This window comes from Prunus avium, chromosome 6 (assembly GCF_965620075.1).
Source record: "Prunus avium chromosome 6, drPruAviu1.hap1.1, whole genome shotgun sequence".
In the NCBI taxonomy this organism is placed as follows: domain Eukaryota; kingdom Viridiplantae; phylum Streptophyta; class Magnoliopsida; order Rosales; family Rosaceae; genus Prunus; species Prunus avium.
The window spans coordinates 2,623,198-2,643,664 of NC_142289.1; the positions used below are offsets into that span (position 1 = coordinate 2,623,198).

Sequence of the window (20,467 nt, forward strand, 5' to 3'; positions counted from 1 at the left end):
AAGCCGAATGCTCCAAACTTGCAAGTCAAGACAGCCTAAGTTGAAATCCCGTCAGAACTGCACTGCTGTGGAAGATTGAAGATTTGAAGACTTTTCCGATTTTTCCTAGTGGTGTGTGATATATGCTTGGAAAGCTTAGAGATCAAGCCACATTTCTCATATTTTTCCAGAATTGTCTAGGAAGTGGAAAGACCCCAAAACGTGCGTGCAAGTTGGCTGACGTGTTTCCAAGTCAAAGAAGGATTCTTTCCTAGTTTGTTTCCTTAATTGTTTGGGATTTTGTTTTGCTTTATGAGAGTTTTTCCAGACCTTTTTAGAGTAGGGTTTAGTTTTACACTATATAAGGTCACCCTAAGCTATCTCCAAGGACCACATACCATATACTTTTTCATCATATTTCAATACACCAACAAATATATCAGAGAGAGAGCCAAGAGTTGTTGCCGCGGTGTTTTTGGAGCTTACGAAGGTGTTGCTATGGAGAATCCAGAGATAAAATTCATCTGTCAAATCAGTTTTATGACAACAATTCTTTTGTTTATCTTTTCTTTTGTCATGAACTAATTTCCCTTACTAGGTCTACGATGTAGCCTAACCATGAATACTTAATTTTTATAGTTATATTAATTTTTGATTACTATTCCATGTTGAGTATTTGTTAATGTTCTTAATGCTTTGAATATTTGGCTGATATTTAATTGATTTGATGACCCAAGCGGAGACCAAGAGGAGATGTTTAGTGTTTGCTTCTCGTAACAAATACCATGTCTTGACTGAGGGCTAGAAAGGGACTAACATGCGGCAGCAACTATTGGCTCTCTCTCGGCTATATTTGTTGGTGTATTGAAATATGATGAAAAAGCATGTGGTATGTGATCCTTAGAGAGAGCTTAGGGTGACCTTATATAGTGTAAAAAAACTAAACCCCTCCTCTAAAAAGGTCTGGAAAAACTCTCCTAAAGCAAAACAAAATCCCAAACAATTAAGAAAACAAACTAGGAAATAATCATTCTTTGACTTGGAAACACGTCATCCAACTTGCACGCACGTTTTGGGGTCTTTCCACTTCCTAGAAAATTTTGGAAAAATATGAAAAATGTAGCTTGATCTCTAAGCTTTCCAAGCATATATTACATGCCACTAGGAAAAATCGGAAAAGTCTTCAAATCTTCAATCTTCCACAGCAGTGTAATTCTGATGGGATTTAAACTTAGGCTGTCTTGACTTGTAAGTTTGGAGCATTTGGCTTGGTAGAAAATTATGAAATTTTGACATAATGATTTTCAATGTCTTAGCTTTCTTCTTTAATTGGCCTTGCGCTAAAATTCATTCGAAAAGTTGATTTTCAATCGAAATCCTTTCAAGAGTACAGAATAGTTGAAAATAAGGAAAGTAAAGTAATAATGCTATTTTTAATTAACTTTCCATACAAAAATCAAATATAAGAGGCATAAAAAATATAAGAAATAATGCACTTGTTTTTTTGGTCAACAAGAAATAATGCACTTATCACCCGTACACAAATTTTATCTACTTTAGTCAACTGTTGTCTTACATAAAATAATAATGAAACATTAAGAATAAAAATGGGCAAAATCACCGCGACCCAAAACAGCTTTCCTGTACAATAATCTTTGTGACGTTTCTTTAATGGATGAATTGGTTGAATTGAGACTGAAAATTGGATGCACTCATTGTACTTACTACCGATTGTATTTTACCCTCTTCAATATGAGCATGCTAGGAAATAGTTCTCCAGTGGATGATGAGATTTCTAAGAATGGTATGGCACAGTGAAGAAGATTGGAGACTCTGACCCCAAATTCAAAAGAAGAAAAAAACAAAAGATTGGTTTGCTTATTCAGCATGACATGTGGGTTGATTGAAGACCAAACAACCAACCAAGCATAAATAACCAGGCATGTGAAATAATGATTGTATTGCTTTTCCAAGCCTTGATACTTGTGCATTGCGTGTCCAAACACTCCCACTTATGACATATTCCTTCTCTTCCTCATCTCTCTCTCTCTCTTTTTTATGTTCAAAGCATTGCTTGCAATTTAAGGTTTTATGAATATGGCAGGCAGCAGCAGCACTGCATATCTCTCTTTGTTTGTCCCCCCTCCCTCTCACTTCAATTTCCAACACTCCAAAACCCTATCCAAATCAAACTTTTTTCTCACAAGACTAAATATAAAAGAAGGGGGAAATGGCAGAATCCCCCACTTTATAAGGCAAAGTGCAAGTACCCGTTGCTTAGAATCCCTTCTTTTTGACTGCCAAATTTGTAAACCTTACGCCATCTTCCTGTCAAACTGAAACTGGTCAGTCTCAAACGTGTGTTTTTTTGCTTCAGCCTGCCTCTATGTGCTTAACCCATACCATTGCTTGCACCAATTAACTACAGACACAGAGAGAGAGAGAGAGAGAGAGAGAGTGAGAGGAAATGGAAGGTCAAGTACCATTTGCATAATTAAGTATAGTTGGTCAAAGAGTCAAAACTGTCAGTCACTTCTTCAATGGGTTAGATCCAAAGGATATAATGGGACTAAATTAATTTGCTTTTTTCACAACTATGGTGGAAAAATAACTCCAAATTCATGTATATTTGATTGCCCAAGTTAACAAGTTTTGAAGGTCTTACAGCACCTACTCTATTTTTTTGATTCCCAACTTTATAGCACCTACTCAATTGCCACCCTCTTGAGCATGCATGGTCATCATGTACCATATTACTTTTACTTGTTTCCTGCTCTGAACTGAAGCTGTGTTTTCTACATCTTACTTACATCGATTTGAACCTCAGGCCAAAATGAAACCAAGAAGTTTAATCCATTCAATTTTAATTTCCAAGTTTATGCTTAGCAAGGAAAGAACTATGTATATCCCCTGTTGCAAGGTTGAGTAGAAGATTTGAGTGCCAAAAAATCATGTCAACAAGTCAAAATGCAGAAAAATGTCTGGTGTCGATAAACTTGTTGGTTCTTGGTCATCTCACATGTATATCCATACCGCCATCCAGTCACATTACAATCTTGTTCGCTAAAAACGCCTGTTGTACTAGCCAACATATGGATTGAAGGACCACACAAAAAGTCCATGATATACTTGAGACACATTCATGCTGGCTGACTTCCGTGTCTTTGTGGTCATGGGGTAGCCTCATATTTTGACATTCTCATTCCTGGAATGTGACACAGAGAGAGAGAGAGAGAGAGAGAGAGAGAGAGAGAGAGCTCTAAAAAAACTAAAACAGAGTCAGAGTCAGAGCAGAGCAAGGATATTTCAAGGAAACAGATTACAGGAAACAAATGGCATGTGTAATAGTAGAAAACTAAGACAAAAAAGAAGATAGCCAGAGGAAAATTGGAGCTTACCATCCTTTTTAGAATTCACATGGCTTGTTCGGCAAACAGGGCTAGAAAGAAAGAGGTGAGAAACTTGTGTTGGAGAAGGGGAGCACGTGCAAAGTTTTGCTATAAGCTTAGCTTAAGCTCCCATGCAGAAGCATTTGAGCTAGAACTTGCACGTGCCCTGCTTCTCCAACAAGAGCTACTCACCCATGCATCATGGGCTAAGTTAAGCCACCATACTCCCTCCCATTTTCTTGAACCATTAGGTTATGTTTCAACCAAAGGTGTGAATCAAAATGGTGAGGGAGGCCATGCATTTATATACAACTTTTTCTAGGAGAGAGAAAGACTCAATGAGAAACAGAGTAAAGACATTGAGTCTTGAAGTGTCCATTCTTTAAAGACCTCATTTGAAATCAGAAGCAAAAGCAATTGAAGACTTCAAAGTTTTCAACGTTAAAAAAAACGCAATTCAATTGTTTTATCATGACCTATTAAAAAAAAATGCAATTCAGGGTCTTTAATGCATATATTTTGTTGAAACAGTGCCCTCTCTGTTTGAAAAAAGTGAACCATACTTTATAATTTGATTTTTGATCGAGTGGTGCACAAACACGATCGGAGGAAAGTGGTTCTGTTTGTATGAGCAGAGATGATGGCATTGGCATGGCAATAGATTTGACCCCGTGTATGACATTTGCTCAGTGATCATCTCATCTGTTTGATTAAGTAGTGGTCATGTTGTGAGATATTTTCAGATAATAAAAAACGTCACTTTGTGAGGTACTATCCTGCCGCCAATTTACCTCTCCCCAAAGCGTAATTTGTGCTGGATATTTCTCCAAAATCTTGTGTCATGATTTCAAATTTGGGTGACAGACTGAGGGTTAATTTCTGATAATGATACTTAATTCCAAATATCCAAGTCCATAACCAGAAAATGTATACATTGCCAGCATTTAAAAATGGATTTCTGTTAATTTGCTTCATTGGGATGTTTGCGGATAATCTTCCCCGCAAAAGATGAAAAGGGTAATGACTTTTATGACCAAGAAATGATGATGGTGGTGAAGAATGAAGAGAGAGAAGATGGGGGAGGTGAAAACGGAAGCAGAATAGTGAGTGGATGGAAAAGATGACATTGCCTGTTGTTGCTGAGAAGAGGTTGCGTGTTGGAGGCAATTTTGTTAAAGTGTTTGATTGATTAAAGGGGAAGGGAAGGAGGGTGAGATGGGTTTGTGTAAAAAAAAATATTGTTGTGTTGGGTTTTGAGAGGGCAAGGGTTAGTCCCTAGGTGGATATGATTCCCTATCTTTGGTAGTGTAGCTATTTTTCTATCTTCAAACTTCACCCCCCATAGTTTATGGTGGATTTTTATTTCTTCTGACCAAGGTCTCTTCTCTCTGATACCTTCTGCAAATCACCAAGGTCTCTTCAATGGTGGTATTTGTGACAATCACTCACTTCTTGACTTTGTCAAACCAGCTTCGTTCACTTGTGGGTTCTGTTCTGTTTACCCCATTTTGTCATTGGCACACAAATTTAACTAGCCCTTTACCAATTTCAAATTGTGGGTTTCATTTCCTTCGTGTGATGAAAATGGTTCCTTCACGTTCATGTTTACTTGAAGTCTAGCACAAGAACTAGCCAAAAAGTACATTCGACTAGGTTCCAAGTTCAAATTTGTAAATGAAGTTTTAATAATTATATGGTGATTTGTATTTGAAAATTTGATTTATGATTTTGTACTGCAGGTTTAGACTAAAAAGATAGATTTATTCCTACTCAAATTACGATCGTTTTATTATTTTATATACAATTGATATTAGAGTACGATCGTTTTATTATTTTATATACAATTGATATTAGAGAATAATGAATTTAGCCTCAACTCTAGAAATAAATGTTCTTAATCACTTGAGCTATAAATGTCCTGTATCAAAATACAATTTTTGAATAAAATGTATCACCAAATGTTTTTTAGACTTTGGCGTTGACTAGTAGAATAAACTAAAGGCCCAAACATAATGCGGGCTTGCATAATAAGTTGTATTAGTAAGCCCGATAAAAATGGCCCATTTCTCAAGAGAAGGGAAAAGAAAAAGGAACATCTACCATTTCGTTTTGGCCAATGAAATCATTTTTGAAGCTCTGAACTTTGAGCCCTTCTGTGAGTTCTGAATCCAGCACTTCAAGCTTTCTCTGCGAGATATACCATTCGGTACGCCGTTTTCAACTTCAATTCTTTATCGTTTTTGCGAAATTTAAATCTCGTTTTCTTTGTTACTTTGATAAATTAAGCAGCAAATTTTTAGTTTTTTGGTTGAACTTCAATCACATTTTTTATTTATTCTAGTCTTGTGTTTTCCTGGGAACCAAACAGAGATACATGAATGTAAAAGTTAAAGTTTTTTCTGTTCTATGTGCTTATTAAGAAGAACCCATATCATGATCCTAGATAGAATATGGTGTAGGTTTGGAGCTTCAGAAGTTGCACACCAATTGTTTGATAGAGGTTACGAATGAAAAACCAACATAAACATATACTGGGAAATTAATTATAACTGTTCTCTAGAGATATGCCTATTAATTTGGTCTGATACATGCCACAGAGTGTGTTTGATCATTTATAGTGATCGGGGTTCAAATTCTTAAAGTGATTAATACTTTGTGTAGGTACCATAGAGGTATAGAGAGTACATATTTCCTAACTGATATATAACTTTTTTTGTTGTGCCGCGCTCTGGTTTAATTGATAGAATCATATACCATTGTAAACTGAGGAATTCCATTGTGTTGCTGCCTCATGTAGTGGCTTTGGTTTGTCTTTAAGGGTTTGGTTTTCATATATTCCTGCATCATGGCAGTTTCTATATGTTGGTAAAAATGCATTATTGCTTCATTTTTCTTCTTCTTGTACCACTTGTCTAAGTCTAGATAATTCCAGTGTGTTTCCTTGTGTTCGATTTTTCTAGCGTCCTGGATATTAAACTTTCCTGTTTATTTTTATGGTTGAACTTGTGACTTATTTGCAGACAGAAATGGGGATTCCTCCGGTCAGGGCACCACGTATTATAAAGTATCTAAAGCCTTATGTTCTGAAAATGCACTTTACAAACAACTACGTAACTGCGCAAGTAATCCACACACCAACCGCCACAGTAGCTTCTTCTGCAAGCTCCCAAGAAAAGGCCTTGAGAGAAAGCATGGAGATACGCCGGGACGTTGCTGCTGCTGGAAAGATAGGGAAGATATTGGGGGAGCGCCTGCTGCTCAAGAACATCCCTGCTGTATCCGTCCAGTTGAAGAGAGAACAGAAATATCATGGTAAGGTTAAAGCTGTCGTTGACAGTGTGGTGGAAGCAGGTGTCAAACTCCTCTGATTTCGACCGCGAGACGAAGATGAACAATTACTCGGGTATCAATTCAGTTGAAGTTTTTCTGTTGTGTTATGCTATTGTGATCACGAACACCATTGGAAATTCTGATTGTTGATGCAGTGGAGACTTCTTCTGGTAACCTGATTTTGGTTTTGATTTGAATGTTATTGTTCATGTGAATGCACTTTGTAAAATGTGGTCAAAAAATTGACTTATAATTGGAAATTCATGGAAGAAGGCCAGCCCAAAAGGGGAAACACAACCCATATGAAGCACAAGGCAGGCCCAGAGCCAATGACCCAAAACTTTGTAATTTTGTCCAAAACAAAAGCCCATTTCATTTCAGTTTGGATAAAGTTGGGGGCATTCTGGTAGTTTCGGTCCCTGGACCAATGACTTTTCGTTCACTCCCCCTGTCATCGCTGCCTTTAATCTCCCCATCTCCTGGGGTCCGCCTGTCACTTCGATCTTATCGCCAATTACGTGTTCCTCGATCAACTTGCCAAGTCACCCTCCTCGCTCTGGATCCGACGAACGTTCCAGATCAGTCTCGATCCAGCATACCTGTTCGACCTTTAACGCCCTCATGGTCGTTAAATAACCTCCCAAAATCCCCCCGCTCACTCCCTCTTAGTCCAATCCCACTGCAATCGTTAAGTTACGCCAGTTCTGCTATCATACGCTGCTGATCCAGTGTCTGCCAGCCAGCGCACGATATATAACATGGGCCTACTTGACCAGCTCTGGGACGACACCGTCGCCGGGCCCCGGCCCGATATCGGTCTTGGCAAGCTCCGCAAGCACAAAACCTTCAGTTTCCGATCCAGCTCGGCCAAGGGTGCGTCCATTTTCTGCTAATCCTAAGCCGCCGGCGCATGTTAGCTAACACATGCCATAAATATAAGGGCTCTAGGCTGACTTTGCAAATCTTATATTTAAATGAAACTGACAATAAAATCAGACCGGCCAAAATGAAGTCGAAGCATTAGAATGTTGAGATCATGCGGCTTATATTAATTTGCTTTGATTTTGTTTTAATTAGGATCGTCGGATGGAGGAAACGAGGGATCGTACGGTGAGGATTCGACGGAGGAGGCGACGAGAGTTACAAGGAGTATTATGATAGTGAAACCCCCAGGATATGGGAGCGGTAACAGTGGATCGCCTCCGATTTCGCCAGCTGGGTCTACCCCTCCGGTGTCTCCGTTTTCTGGTAAGCATCCGGAAAGTCAGATGTACCCCTGGCTCACTGTATACTACGGTGGGGCCAAGTCTCCACAAATGGTGGAGCCTGCCTTGATACTGGAATGTAGTGAGACAAGGGGCACGTTCGTAATTTAAAATAACCAAATTTCAATTTTCTAGTCAGATTTCTGTCTAGATACATATATGATATGAAGGAGTTGTATCTGTTTGGTTGTGAAATGACGTTTGTGTCCTTATTGATTCGTGATTTAACAAGAGTGATATGGAATCTTACCTAACGATGATATATTAAGTAGATATTATTGTCACCCCCACTAATAATGAAATGAAATATAGGGGAAACAAATTTCAACTTTCTTGTTTGTTGTTGACGATGTTTTGTTTTGAATGTTGATGATAAGGAGGCAGCAGCATGGGGAGATTCAGAAGGAGGTCGGCATCGGATGCATACGAGAAGGCAAGCCAGGTTGGTGGAGGAGGAGCAAGGAGCAGCCCCCGTTCTCCTTTCGACGTGTGACAATAGGACGACATGTAGTGATATAATTAAGCCCTTTCTTTGCTGAGTTTGGGTGTTGCTGGGTGGTGGTGTGTTGTTTGTTGTTTTGAAGATATATATATATATATATATATATATATTGTATGTGCTATATATGTATGTAGAGAGAGAGAGAGAGAGAGAGAGAGAGAGAGAGAGAGAGAGAGTGGTTTTGTATGTAAGATGTGAGAAATGCGGATGGAGTTGGTAATCTAATCTGCTATATGTATCATGTATGTGTACATAGTGTTTATTCTCTTGCAAGTTTGCTTTGGCATCTGAATGAATAAAGAAAGTATTTATTTTTCTTGGCAGCATGGGTGTTGTATTTTTATATAATGTGGTGCATAATTTGGTGCCTGAAAAATTGCTCGTGTCTTGTCGATGCCAAGCCATGCTGAATATTCATATTGGTTCTACCACTGATTCTTGAAACAAAATATAATTATATTTCAAGAATCCACTGATTCTATGAAAACTCTAGTCTCAGATCAAATCCTATTGTCTTTTGGAAAAATGAAAAATTACAAAAGGTTTTGGGCCAAAATACACGAGCATCTTGCCAACTATCAACCCATGCAAATAAGTATAAGTGTTTACACTCAAAATAAACAGCCAATAAGAGCAAGACACGAGGAGGAAATGATGCTTGGTCAGGGGCGCTCTCGGCAATCTACCTACCGATCTCCCCATTAGGGCAACGCCCTCTCCTGGGACACGTGGCACGCTCCCAAGCGACGCCCACATTCTCACATCGAAGTAATCAACAAAATGCACACCTCCCAAGGCCTATAAAAGAAGGCCGACTATCCCAAAATAGAGGTAATCAGAACTAACGGCATACAAGCCTATTGATCTATCAGTTAAACTTTCTATTCCCGAACTCATTTAAGTATCGGAGAGCCTTCGGCCGGTACCACACCGGTGCCTTGGGTCTTACCGAGCGTTCTCTCATTTTGCAGATCACGCTCCCTTCCGAGGCCTCAAGCATACCGAAGGTATAAAATTACTAAGTTGACCCTCAAAGACAGGAAACCACTTTTTGGCGTCAACAGTTTGGCGCCGTCTGTGGGAAACGATTAAACAAATCGACCCTTTGTCCCGAACACATGGGGACCACCGAAAAAAATACGTTCATACCGCAGGAGGGGATGCCATACGGTATGCCAAGCGGGGTTAGCCCTGCACCACCCCCATGCACCCCGGCAACTAATCCACCTGTACTCCAACCCGCTGAAAATGCGGAGCTTTTAGCCCAAGTCGTGTCCCTTCGGCAGGACATGGCTAGGTTGCAGGAACACAATAATTTCCTCTCATCCAGGGTGGACGAAACACAACAGCTGCTGAACCAGCAGCAAACGCAAAATATCCAGACTGGTCGATCCTCCGAGAGCCTACAGACTCCCCGTCGGCAGAAGAAGGGCGAAAAGGTGGCCAAGGCAACGCCTGCGCCGTCTAAACAATTGGTGGTCCCGGCACCAAAAAATAAGCCCCATGTGCCGAAGAAGGTCTATTCCGATTGCCGACACAGGCTGTTAGAGCGGGAAGTCGAACGGCAGTCCAAACGGCAGGAATCACCGATCAGGATAAATGCCCGCCTGGATGATCCCCGATTGAGAAACATGGGGAGGAAGTCTCCGATACGGAGGATTCAAGTCTTGGAATTGACGGCAGAGTCTGACCGAGAGTATGCTCCTTCCACCAATCGGTCACCTTCCTACCGTTCGGCAACGCCAACGAAATTCTCTGAGGTCAACCCTGTCAGGTCCCAGTAGCGATCGGTGCATCAAACTGCGAATGAGATACCGGACAGGGACCCTGTCATCCGCCTCCTCCTTCAAAGGGTATAGAAGATGGAGGATGATCGAACTCGTTCTCAAGAGTCGGACTGGGGAAGGCTCCGGCCAGGACCCTTCACTGAACGCATAAGGCGCTCTCGGCAGGACAGAGACGTACATCCCCTACGCATAACCCCTTACACAGGAGTGGAGGATCCACTGACACACCTTCATTCTTTCCAATCGACTGTAGGGTGCCGAGGGCTAAGCGAAAAGGGACTGTGCCTTCTGTTCCCCTCTTCGCTCACAGAAGCGGCTTTAAACTGGTTCTACCGTTTGGAACCAGGAACGGTAGATTCCTTCGACGAGCTAAAACAGATTTTCCTGAACCATTTTATGATTCAGACGGACAGACTGTATTCTGCCGATGATCTATATACCATCCGGCAGAGAGATGACGAACCGTTGCATAAGTATGCCGCACGATTCAGCCATGAATACTCGAGATGTCCAGATACCGATCACAGGGCAGCCTACGGCGCCTTCAAGAGTGGCCTACGATCCTCACACTTTCGGTATCTGGTACACAGCAGCAATTGGCGTACGTACGATGAACTCATGAAGCAAGCGGCAATTCACGGCACAGGCATCGCCGTTCGCACCAGCAGCACAAAATGCCGGATACCTTGGAAGCCACAAGCGCAAAGATGCCGGAAGCTCCCAAAATGGGCATTCCAAGAAAAACAAGAGCAGGTACGGCATGGACAACTACCGGCACATAACCAGGGAACGGAGGTGTTCACCATGCTGAATACCTCCTACGAAGCAGTACTGATGAACGAAAACGAGATAATCCCGAAGTTAGCATTCCGAAAGCCCAGTCGGCAAGACGGCAGGGATACGGGGAAATTCTATTGATACCACCAGCAGAACAGCCACAACACTGAGGACTGCATCAGCTTGCGAAGGATCGTCGAGCGGTTGATTCGGGAAGGCAAACTGGATCAGTACATAGCCAGGCCGCAGCAGGCGCCAGTGCCGAACGCCAATCGACAGATCAACATGATCAGCACGATCAGTGGGGGCCCAACCCTCGCCGGGGCATCTAACCGGTCAATGAAGCAATATGTCCGGGCGACACAATACCCCCAAGTCCTCGGCATAGAAAGTAGCCTTCACACCAAGATGCCGAAGGTCAGGTGGGAACCCATCACCTTCTCCGAGGAAGAAGAGGAGGGGATCATCTACCCACATGACGACCCTATGATCATCCGAGCCGAAATTGCCAAATTCAATGTCGGACGAATTCTGATCGACACTGGTAGCCCGGTAAATGTCATCTTTGCCGATGCATTCAAAGAACTCGGAATAGATGACAGCCAGGTCAACCGACAACTCTCGCCTCTCCTTAGCTTTTCGGGAGACCTGGTTCAGCCAATCGGTAGTGTCAGTCTGCCAATCTCCTTCGGCACAGCCCCACGAAGGACCATGGTCTACGACCAGTTCCTTGTGGTGGACTGTCCGACGGCCTACAACGTCATAGTTGGTCGAACGGCGCTCACAGCGATAAAGGCCCACTTATCCCCCCACATGCTACTCACGAAGTTCTCAACCTGCTACGGCACGGGGGCAATCAGGGGCGATCAGGTAAGCGCTCGGAACTGCTATGCCACGGCATTGAAATCAGCAGCCCCTGAAAAGCAGAAGGAGACCCTTACGGTCGCAGGCTTGCCGAACGGCAACGAACCAGTGGACGATCCAAGGGAGGAAACGCCCACTCCGGTTGCACAACCTGCCGAGGATCTCGAAACGGTGGCGCTGGACGAGCGTCAACCGGATCGGTGCGTGAGAATCGGTACCATGTTAAACGCCACCCTCCGTGCCGAATTCATCCAGTTCCTTCGGCAGAACTCGGAAGTTTTTGCCTGGTCTTACAACGACATGCCAGACATATCCCCTGATGTCATCAGCCACAAGCTGAGCATCTCACCAGCCTTCAAACCCGTCAGGCAAAAGCGCCGATCCTATGATGCCGAACGGTATGAAGCTATGAAAAATGAAGTGGACAAACTAATGACCATAGGCTTCATCCGGGAGGCTGTATACCCGGATTGGCTGGCAAACTCTGTCATGGTTCGGAAGGCAAAAGGCGGGTGACGAATGTGCCAAGACTATACCGACCTCAATAAGGCCTATCCGAAGGATAGCTTCCCATTGCCACGCATCGATCAGCTGGTTGACGCCACTGCCGGTTACGAATTGCTCAGCTTCATTGACGCATACTCAGGATACAATCAGATCTTCATGCACCCTGCCGATAGCGAACACACGGCGTTCATAACAGACAAAGGCCTATATTGCTATAACGTCATGCCGTTCGGCTTGAAGAATGCGGGGGCGACCTATCAGAGACTAGTCAACCGAATCTTCGCCAAGCAGATCGGCAGTACAATGGAGGTCTATGTGGATGACATGCTAGTAAAGAGCCGAACGGCGGGGGAACATCTGGCGAACCTATCCCTTATGTTCGGCATCTGGAAGGAATACCGAATGTGACTCAACCCCACGAAGTGCGCCTTCGGCATATCTTCAGGGAGATTCCTCGGTTTCATGATCAGCCAGAGGGGCATCGAGGCGCACCCCGACAAAATCAAAGCCATAATTAACATGGAGGTGCCGAAGACACAAAAGGACATCCAGAGCCTTACCGGACGAGTGGCAGCCCTCACTCGCTTCATCTCCAAAGCCACAGACAAGTGTGCACCGTTCTTCAAGGCCTTGAAAGGGGGCAAACATCACATAGAGTGGACCGCCGAATGTGATAAGGCGTTTCAAGACTTGAAGGACTACATGGGCAGAGCTCCGCTGTTGTCAAAACCCCTCCCTGGGGAAATCTCTATCTATATCTATCGGTATCCAACACTGCCGTCACCTCAGTACTGACACGGAACCCTGAGAAGGCGGAGCTACCGATTTTTTACGTCAGTACGGCCCTTCAGGGGGCAGAGTCTCGGTACCCCCCACTCGAGCAACTGGCTTTTGCCCTGGTCGTTTCTGCCCGGCGGTTGAGGCCCTATTTTCAGGCCCACACCATCATCGTTCTAACCAACCATCCCCTTCGGCAAGTTTTTCAAAAACCAGAAACATCCGGTAGGCTGGTGAAATGGGCGATCGAGTTGGGAGAATTCGACGTGCAGTTCAAACCCAGGCCTGCCGAAAAAGGACAAGTCGTAGCAGACTTCATCGTTGAGCTAACACCTTCGGAAGCCTCAGAACCTGAAAGAACCCCTGCACAGGAAGGCCTACAGAACAGTAGTCGTCTCGACCAGTCGACTCCTTTCTGGATCCTACACGTGGATGGCTCGGCAAACCAACAAGGGTGCGGGGCTGGTCTTGTACTCACCGCTCCCGATGGAGCCAAAATTGAATATTCCATCTGGTTCGGCTTCCGAACGTCCAACAACGAAGCTGAATACGAGGCACTTTTGGCCGGCCTACGGCTCGCCAGAAGCATGGGGACCATTCAGATCAGCATCTACAGCGATTCGCAGCTAATAGTGAACCAGGTGACTGCTGATTTCACAGCGAAGGACGCGTCAATGACGGCGTACCTCACGGCAGCACACCAACTGCTAAACAAATTTCAGGCGTACGAAATTCGGCAGATACCCAGAAACGAAAACAGTCATGCCGACTCCCTCGCTAGGCTGGCTTCGGCAATCAACGACAAAGTGGGCCGAAAAATTCCCGTCGAGATACTGACCCTGCCGAGCACCACCGTTGCCGAGATCTACGCCATAGAGTACACCGATACATGGATGTCGCTCATTCATGCTTACCTAACGAACAACACCCTCCCTGAAGACAAGGCCAAGGCAAGACAGCTGCGTTACCGATCGGCAAGGTACATCATCATCAACGATGTTCTGTACAAACGTGGCTACACCACCCCGTACATGAAATGCATCACCGAAGAGCAGGGCGAGTATGTCCTTCAGGAGATCCATAGTGGTATCTGCGGCGACCATTCCGGTTCCAGATCCCTGGCCCACAAAGCCTTCCGCCAGAGTACTATTGGCCGTCAATGCATCGGGATGCAATAGCGATGGTGAAAAAGTACGATAAATGCCAACGTTTCGGTAATATTCCCCACCTGCCTGCCGAACCCCTCACACCGATCGTAAGTCCATGGCCGTTCGCCCAATGGGGGCTCGACCTAATTGGTCCAATGCCACAGGGTAAGGGACATGTTAAGTATGTAATTGTTACCGTGGACTATTGCACGAAATGGGTTGAAGCCGAAGCCCTAGCCACCATAACGGCGGGCAAGGGTCGAAGAGTTTGTTTGGAACAACATCTGTTGCCGCTTCGGCATCCCCCATGCCATCATCACCGATAACGGCAGACAGTTCGATTCAGAACTCTTCAGGCAGTTCTGCACCCGCCTCAAAATCAACCTGTTCTTCGCCTCCCCAGCTCACCCTCAATCGAACGGTCAGGTAGAAGCCGTGAACAAAATTATAAAGAAGCTCTTGAAACGGTAACTTACCAGTGCCAAGGGCGCCTGGCCGGAGAAGCTTCCCGAAGCTCTGTGGGCCATAAGGACATCTTACCGAACCTCCACAGGGGAAACTCCCTTCAGTCTTGCATTCGGCTCGGAAGCCGTTGTCCCAGTAGAAATTGGCGAGTCATCCTACCGAACGAGGCTGCACTCACGCTAAGCCTAGACTTGATCATTGCCTACGGCAATTGAAGGCTATGTCCCTACATGTTCAAAATCAATGCATTGAGTACGAGCCAACAGTACAATGCTCCAGAATAACCTACGGTATTCTCATCGCGCATAGACTACAAAACTATACGGTACCCTAGACTTGCCGACGGCATCGCTATGGTCGAAAGGTTATTGGGACCTTGTTCCTACCGATGCGCGTGATACTTGGGTTCTGGCAAGTAGGTATGAGCCAACGACAATATCACAACCTTGGGTTCTGTCTACCGAGAGTGGAGACACTTGGCTTATCCAAAACAAATAAACAACTAAGTGGCCAACGGCCCAATCGGTAATCATCCTAAACAGTTATTAGCCTACGGCAGTAACAAACATGGATATGATTAAAAAAAAATCATCATGAATCAAACAAAACACAAGTTGAACAAAACGTTGTTTAAATTAAAAAGATGCCATCGGCATCGACTTGTTCGGAAATGCCTGATACGGCAATTAAAATTACAAACTAATAATCAAAAGATTAAGGGCCCAAGGCCAGCTTCAAACGGCAGCCTCCCTAACGTCGTCCTCGGCAGCAGGATTGTCCTCGGAAGTCTGGGGCGGAACGGCAGCGGCATTGGAAGGATCGGCATCCACAGGGTCCTCCTCCCCATCATAGTCTTCAATCATCTCTTCAGTAATCCCTTTGGGGAGAGGGGGAGGATCGGCAATGAAATTAAGATTGAGCTTCCGGCCAGGATTGTACCGTTTGAAACGGTAAACGAGGTCCGCCATCTCCACGCCCACCTCCTTATCCAGAAGCGTGGAGAATTCGGTAAACGATCGGTAGGTCCTCATCGCCTCCCGAACGGCGGCCTCGATCTCAAAAGCCTTGGCCCGCTCAGACTCCTCTAGCGCGACCTGAACTGCCTCCTTCGCCGCCAGTCAGCCGCCCCGAGTGCCGACACCAGTTCTGCAATTTTGGCTTCCTGGGCCTTAACCTGTCGTTCGGCAGCCTGCATATCGAGCTTAAGGTTGTTGCGATCCTGAACGGCCTTTGCCGCATTAGCAACCTTAGTTTTGCCGTCCTCATACAGCCTCTTCAGGCGCTCGGCAGAATTGATGGCCCGCCCCATACAGAGCCACATGTCCATGGACGCCTACAAAAGGGATTGGTTAGCCTGCAGTGGTAAAGGAAACAGAAACCAGAAGGAGAAAGAATGGAAGACTTACGGCAGCCTGGAAACGGAAGGCGCGTCCCGCCTCATCCCGAAGCTGCCTCTTCGGGAGCTCGTCGATCTCGGAGAGTTCCATCTGCGAACCAAGGATCATATGGTTCACAAATTGAACCGTCTTCGATGGGCAGGCAAGGGTTACAGGATCTACTGGGTCGCAATCCTCCTCGGCATCCAATCTTACCCTCGGCAGGTCAGACTGCCGGCTGCGTTTTGGTGGTGCCTCGGCATCCAGGTCCACGGTTATGGGCCGTTTCCCAAGAGCCTTGGAGGTCGTACCCTCAACACTCGCCCCGCCTTTTTGCATGGACTGGGCTGTAGGCATGCGCCCGGTTGGCGTTTCGGCAGCCAGCTCCCTTTGCCGATCGGCAAGGGTTTGGTTGTCAGGATCGGTAGCCGACGCCAGTGGCTCCGAGGCAGCCTCTGACTGCCGAGCCTTTTTCTTCCCCTGCAGCCCCATAGCGAGCCGCCTCTTCGAAGATTCGTTCATCCTCTTGATCTCGGCAGTTTTCCTCTCCTCGGTCACTACACAAGGAAAGGAGGATTCGGTAAAAAAAAAACAAAAACAAAACAAAAACAAAAACAAAACAAAAACAAAGAGAAGAAAGCAAGTGCACTTACTCTCGGCAGGGTCGACGAGTCTGGCTTTGATCAAGTTCTCAGTAAACAGAAACTGGGGGTAGACTCTAGAATCGGCAGGGATCCTCTGCGTCACCCTGTCAATCTGCCGAATCTCGGGGTACCGGCTGCTTCAGCTTACATGCAGAAGACAACTCAAAACGGTTAGGCAAACAAAAGAAAAACTCGCCTACCGATCGGTATGGTCAATACTTACCGGTGATCTGGAAAGTGTTGGGGATGTGGAATCGAACGGGAACCCCTGGGGGAGACTCCCAGTCTCCCGACAAAATAACCCGCCGATTCCTCCACGATTTCTGGGAGGTCGGCACGGTGCTCACAAAATGGCCTCGTTCGAACGCTCTGAGACAGCCTGAACCCAACCGCCACGATCAGCACTCTTCGACTTCGTGACACTATAGAGGTAGGAGAACTGCTCGTACGATGACTCTCCTTCCCCAGCCATGCCGAACGCGGTGACTACCCCCATCAGAGCCACCTAGAAATTGGGGTTGAACTGGCTTGGAGCATACCCGATCTGGGCCAGAATCCTCTGAACGGCAGGCTGCAACGGCAGCCTAACTCCTTGCAGAAGAATGTCGGTAAAGAAAACGACTTCATCGTCCTTAGGCTTACTCAAAGACTCGGTAGGGCCTGGGATCCTCATCCCTACCGAATGAGGTATCATACACTCCGCCCGGATCCTGGCCAACTCCCGATAAGTCATTTTGTTGGGGTCCAGGTAGTCCACGGCGAACAGTACCTCCTTCGGCACCCCTATTGCAACCCTGGGATTCCCCCGGTTGACTATGGTGACCTTCGGCAAGGAAGTGGTGCCTGCGGTCGTCCCCTCCCGATCAGAAGTAGAGGCCTCAGGTCGGCGACCTCCTTGCTGTTCTGGAGCTCGGACGTCCTCTTCCAAGGGCCCAGTGTGCCCGCCCAAGCCAAATTGCCTACCGTCGCTGTACACTACCGACAACGGCATTGGCTGACTGGTCATGAGCCCCTTGTGTCTGCCGCGCAAATCTCACGGCCTGGAGTTCCGGGCCGAGGGGATATGCGTTAACACGGGATTTCCTGCTTTTGGGTGCGGTGCGGTTGTGCGCGGGCGTGCCAGCACGGTCTACCGTGCGTTGATGTGTTGAGTGTTGGATGGATAAGTGGTGCGCCTGTTTGATCTGTCTTCCTAGTCAAACGATTGTAGTCGAGAGAGGAACTAGTCTCGGCTGTTAGGTTCACGGCCTGAACTACAAGGCCGTTGAGTGATGGTGTTGGTGGTGGGTTTTGGGCGGTGCTCCGGCGCGCTGCTCAGGGAGCGACGGTCGTGTGATATATGGGGTGAGTGAACGAATAACAAGGATGGTGCTCCGGCGCCTTGAAAATCAAGGGTCGTATGATATATTTGATGAATGAATTTTCCTTACAATCTACCACTACTCCTAGGAAAGCAAGTAAAGATATTGAAAGTGCATTACAGGAAAAAAAAAAGTTGCTCCGTGGGAGGCTTTGTTTTGGTGTTGAATCCTTTGAATGTAGCTCGAGTCTTGTATTTATAGGAAGAGTCCCTGGATGAGTAATCGAGGCTGAATTTACGCGTAGTGGAGTCTGATTAGCGCAAGTGGGCAGTCCAATCGATATTTGGGATCGTGAAGTATGGTGGTGAGACCCCAGAAATCCCGGTGAATCTCGGGCGCCGCTCTTGATCGTGGGTCTGAGCCTCTGGCTGTGGAGACGCATTTATGGCTTGGATAGCTGGTGAACCAACATCTCAAGCTGTCAGAATCCTTGTGAGAATGTCCACGTCTAATCACTCTGATCCTCATCACCAAATCCTGACTTCAGTCACTTCCCACCTTCCCTCATGCATTAAATGCTTCTTTGTGGCCAATGGGCTTGCTGCATTAAACAGGCACTACTTCATTAAATGAAGCCTGGGATCCTGCTGTCACGTGATGATTTGCCCTTAATGCCTTGGCCGCAATTTTGTTCGGCCTCGGCCTCGGCCTACGCTTGAGGCCGAGATGATCATGCCTTAGCATTTCTTTCTTTTATTTTTAGGAAGGCGAAATGCCCTGGCGAAACGCTGCGGTTCAGCTTCTGCGAACAAGTGCCAGGGCCGAGAGAAAGGGCTCCTTCGGCCAGCTCATGGCCGTGATTTATCAGGTACAAACACCTTGCCGATCCCATGGGTAGGCGCCGACCTAACTCTCTCACCGACTATTTCAACGTCGAAGCCACTGTTGCTCTCGGTATCAGGACCCGACTCCTCACTCTCGGTATCCCTTCCTCTGTCTGGGGACTCCCCATCATAGGCGTTGGGCTCGCTCTCGAACCCAGACTCACTATCAGACATCTACAAAAGCAAGGAAAGAAGGCTGAGGGGCTATGTCGAAGGACTATCCTACCGATGCCTACGCCTCTACCTATGGCAACTAGACTACTGAACCACACCCCACTTGCATAAAGCTCTAGTCTAGTTCGAACCAAGGAAGGACATACGCATGAATAAAGAAAATAAATAGAAGGGTTGCCGAACAGTACCTTGTATGAACTGGTTGAGAAGAGGTGGAAATCGCCTTGACTACCGATGACCTCGCCGGAAATCGCCTTGGTTACCGATTGTTCGCTTCAAAAATCGCCTTGATTGCCGTTAACACTCGCCGGAATCGCCTGGACAGAGCTTCCGCTTCACTCACAAACGCAAAGTGAACAATGCTTCAGAAATCATTCCTATTTATAGGGTTGGGGTTCCAACGGTACGCCTCGAGAAACCAAACGGTGCATTAATGGCGCCGCTCCGCGTGATTTGACACGCCACGTGTCGCGCAACGAATGGAACCTCTGACAGCTCGCTGGGTACAGAAGACGAAGCGTCGCTCTGTCCCATCACTACCCTTCCCTGTGCGTGGGATGCGAGAGAAAAGGCCAAACACGCCCAAGTTAACAAACAATCGGCAATCCCCTCTCGGAACCCCTTCAACGCACCAAATGCTGCCGAACGGTAACCCTCGAAGTGGCGGCTCGAGTTCCCAGGCAAGCTTACTGAATGGATTGGAACTGGGGTAAGGGCCCAGCACGCTCCTTGATAACCTACCGAACGGTAGGACAACCTAGCGACTGTCGAAGAACAAACCAGTCCCCGACCGAGAAATCTTGCTCGAGAACTTGGGGGACTCTTGTTTACACCCAAAATAAACAGCCAATAAGAGCAAGACACGAGGAGGAAATGATGCTTGGTCAGGGGCGCCCTCGGCACTCTACCTACCGATCTCCTCATTAAGGCAACGCCCTATCCTGGGACACGTGGCACGCTCCCAAGCGACGCCCACAGTCCCACATCGAAGTAATCAACAAAATGCACACCTCCCAAGGCCTATAAAAGGAGGCCGACTATCCCAAAATAGAGGTAATCAGAACTAACGGCATACAAGCCTATTGATATGTCAGTTAAACTTTCTATTCCCGAACTTATTTAAGCATCGGAGAGCCTTCGGCCGGTATCACACCGGTGCCTTGGGTCTTACCGAGCGTTCTCTCATTTTGCAGATCACGCTCCCTTCCGAGGCCTCAAGCATACCGAAGGTATAAAATTACTAAGTTGACCCTCAAAGACAGGAAACCACTTTTTGGCGTCAACAATAAGAATATTCA

The 20,467-nt window shown here is 46.1% G+C and overlaps 3 protein-coding genes across 5 annotated transcripts; all 3 read left to right on the forward strand.

Moving 5' to 3' along the window:
- The first annotated feature begins 5,430 nt into the window (after positions 1-5,430).
- Positions 5,431-6,895, forward strand: LOC110746137 (uncharacterized). Its single transcript, XM_021946356.2, has 2 exons — positions 5,431-5,574; positions 6,389-6,895. Exon 2 carries the CDS (start codon positions 6,395-6,397, stop codon positions 6,734-6,736), a length of 342 nt encoding a protein of 113 aa, XP_021802048.2. The 5' UTR covers positions 5,431-5,574; positions 6,389-6,394; the 3' UTR covers positions 6,737-6,895.
- A 451-nt stretch (positions 6,896-7,346) lies between these two features.
- Positions 7,347-8,556, forward strand: LOC110746136 (Dormancy/auxin associated family protein). 3 transcript variants are annotated; one of them, XM_088255361.1, is made up of 3 exons: positions 7,347-7,571; positions 7,776-7,946; positions 8,348-8,556. In XM_088255361.1, the coding sequence occupies exons 1-3, from the start codon at positions 7,457-7,459 to the stop codon at positions 8,500-8,502; spliced, it is 441 nt and encodes a 146-aa protein (XP_088111487.1). In that variant the 5' UTR covers positions 7,347-7,456; the 3' UTR covers positions 8,503-8,556. The 3 variants fall into 3 exon arrangements, with proteins under 3 accessions (XP_088111487.1, XP_021802046.2, XP_021802047.2); XM_021946354.2 differs by having other exon boundaries at positions 7,348-7,571; positions 8,341-8,556; XM_021946355.2 differs by having other exon boundaries at positions 7,348-7,571; positions 8,344-8,556.
- Positions 8,557-12,412: 3,856 nt separating this feature from the next.
- LOC148293475 (uncharacterized) lies at positions 12,413-14,355 on the forward strand. The gene is made up of 2 exons (XM_088255787.1): positions 12,413-12,730; positions 13,111-14,355. The coding sequence occupies exons 1-2, from the start codon at positions 12,413-12,415 to the stop codon at positions 14,353-14,355; spliced, it is 1,563 nt and encodes a 520-aa protein (XP_088111913.1).
- The last annotated feature ends 6,112 nt before the right edge of the window (positions 14,356-20,467 follow it).

What these genes read in the sequence shown, in the direction of transcription:
- LOC110746136 (XM_088255361.1), top strand. Translation starts at nt 7,457, where the DNA reads ATGGGCCTACTTGACCAGCTCTGGGACGACACCGTCGCCGGGCCCCGG. An exon ending in CCGATCCAGCTCGGCCAAGG is followed by an intron (nt 7,572 to 7,775) that starts GTGCGTCCATTT and finishes TGTTTTAATTAG; the next exon opens with GATCGTCGGATGGAGGAAAC. An exon ending in TCCGGTGTCTCCGTTTTCTG is followed by an intron (nt 7,947 to 8,347) that starts GTAAGCATCCGG and finishes ATAAGGAGGCAG; the next exon opens with CAGCATGGGGAGATTCAGAA.
- LOC148293475 (XM_088255787.1), top strand. Translation starts at nt 12,413, where the DNA reads ATGTGCCAAGACTATACCGACCTCAATAAGGCCTATCCGAAGGATAGC. An exon ending in TCTATGTGGATGACATGCTA is followed by an intron (nt 12,731 to 13,110) that starts GTAAAGAGCCGA and finishes CTACATGGGCAG; the next exon opens with AGCTCCGCTGTTGTCAAAAC.
- LOC110746137 (XM_021946356.2), top strand. Translation starts at nt 6,395, where the DNA reads ATGGGGATTCCTCCGGTCAGGGCACCACGTATTATAAAGTATCTAAAG.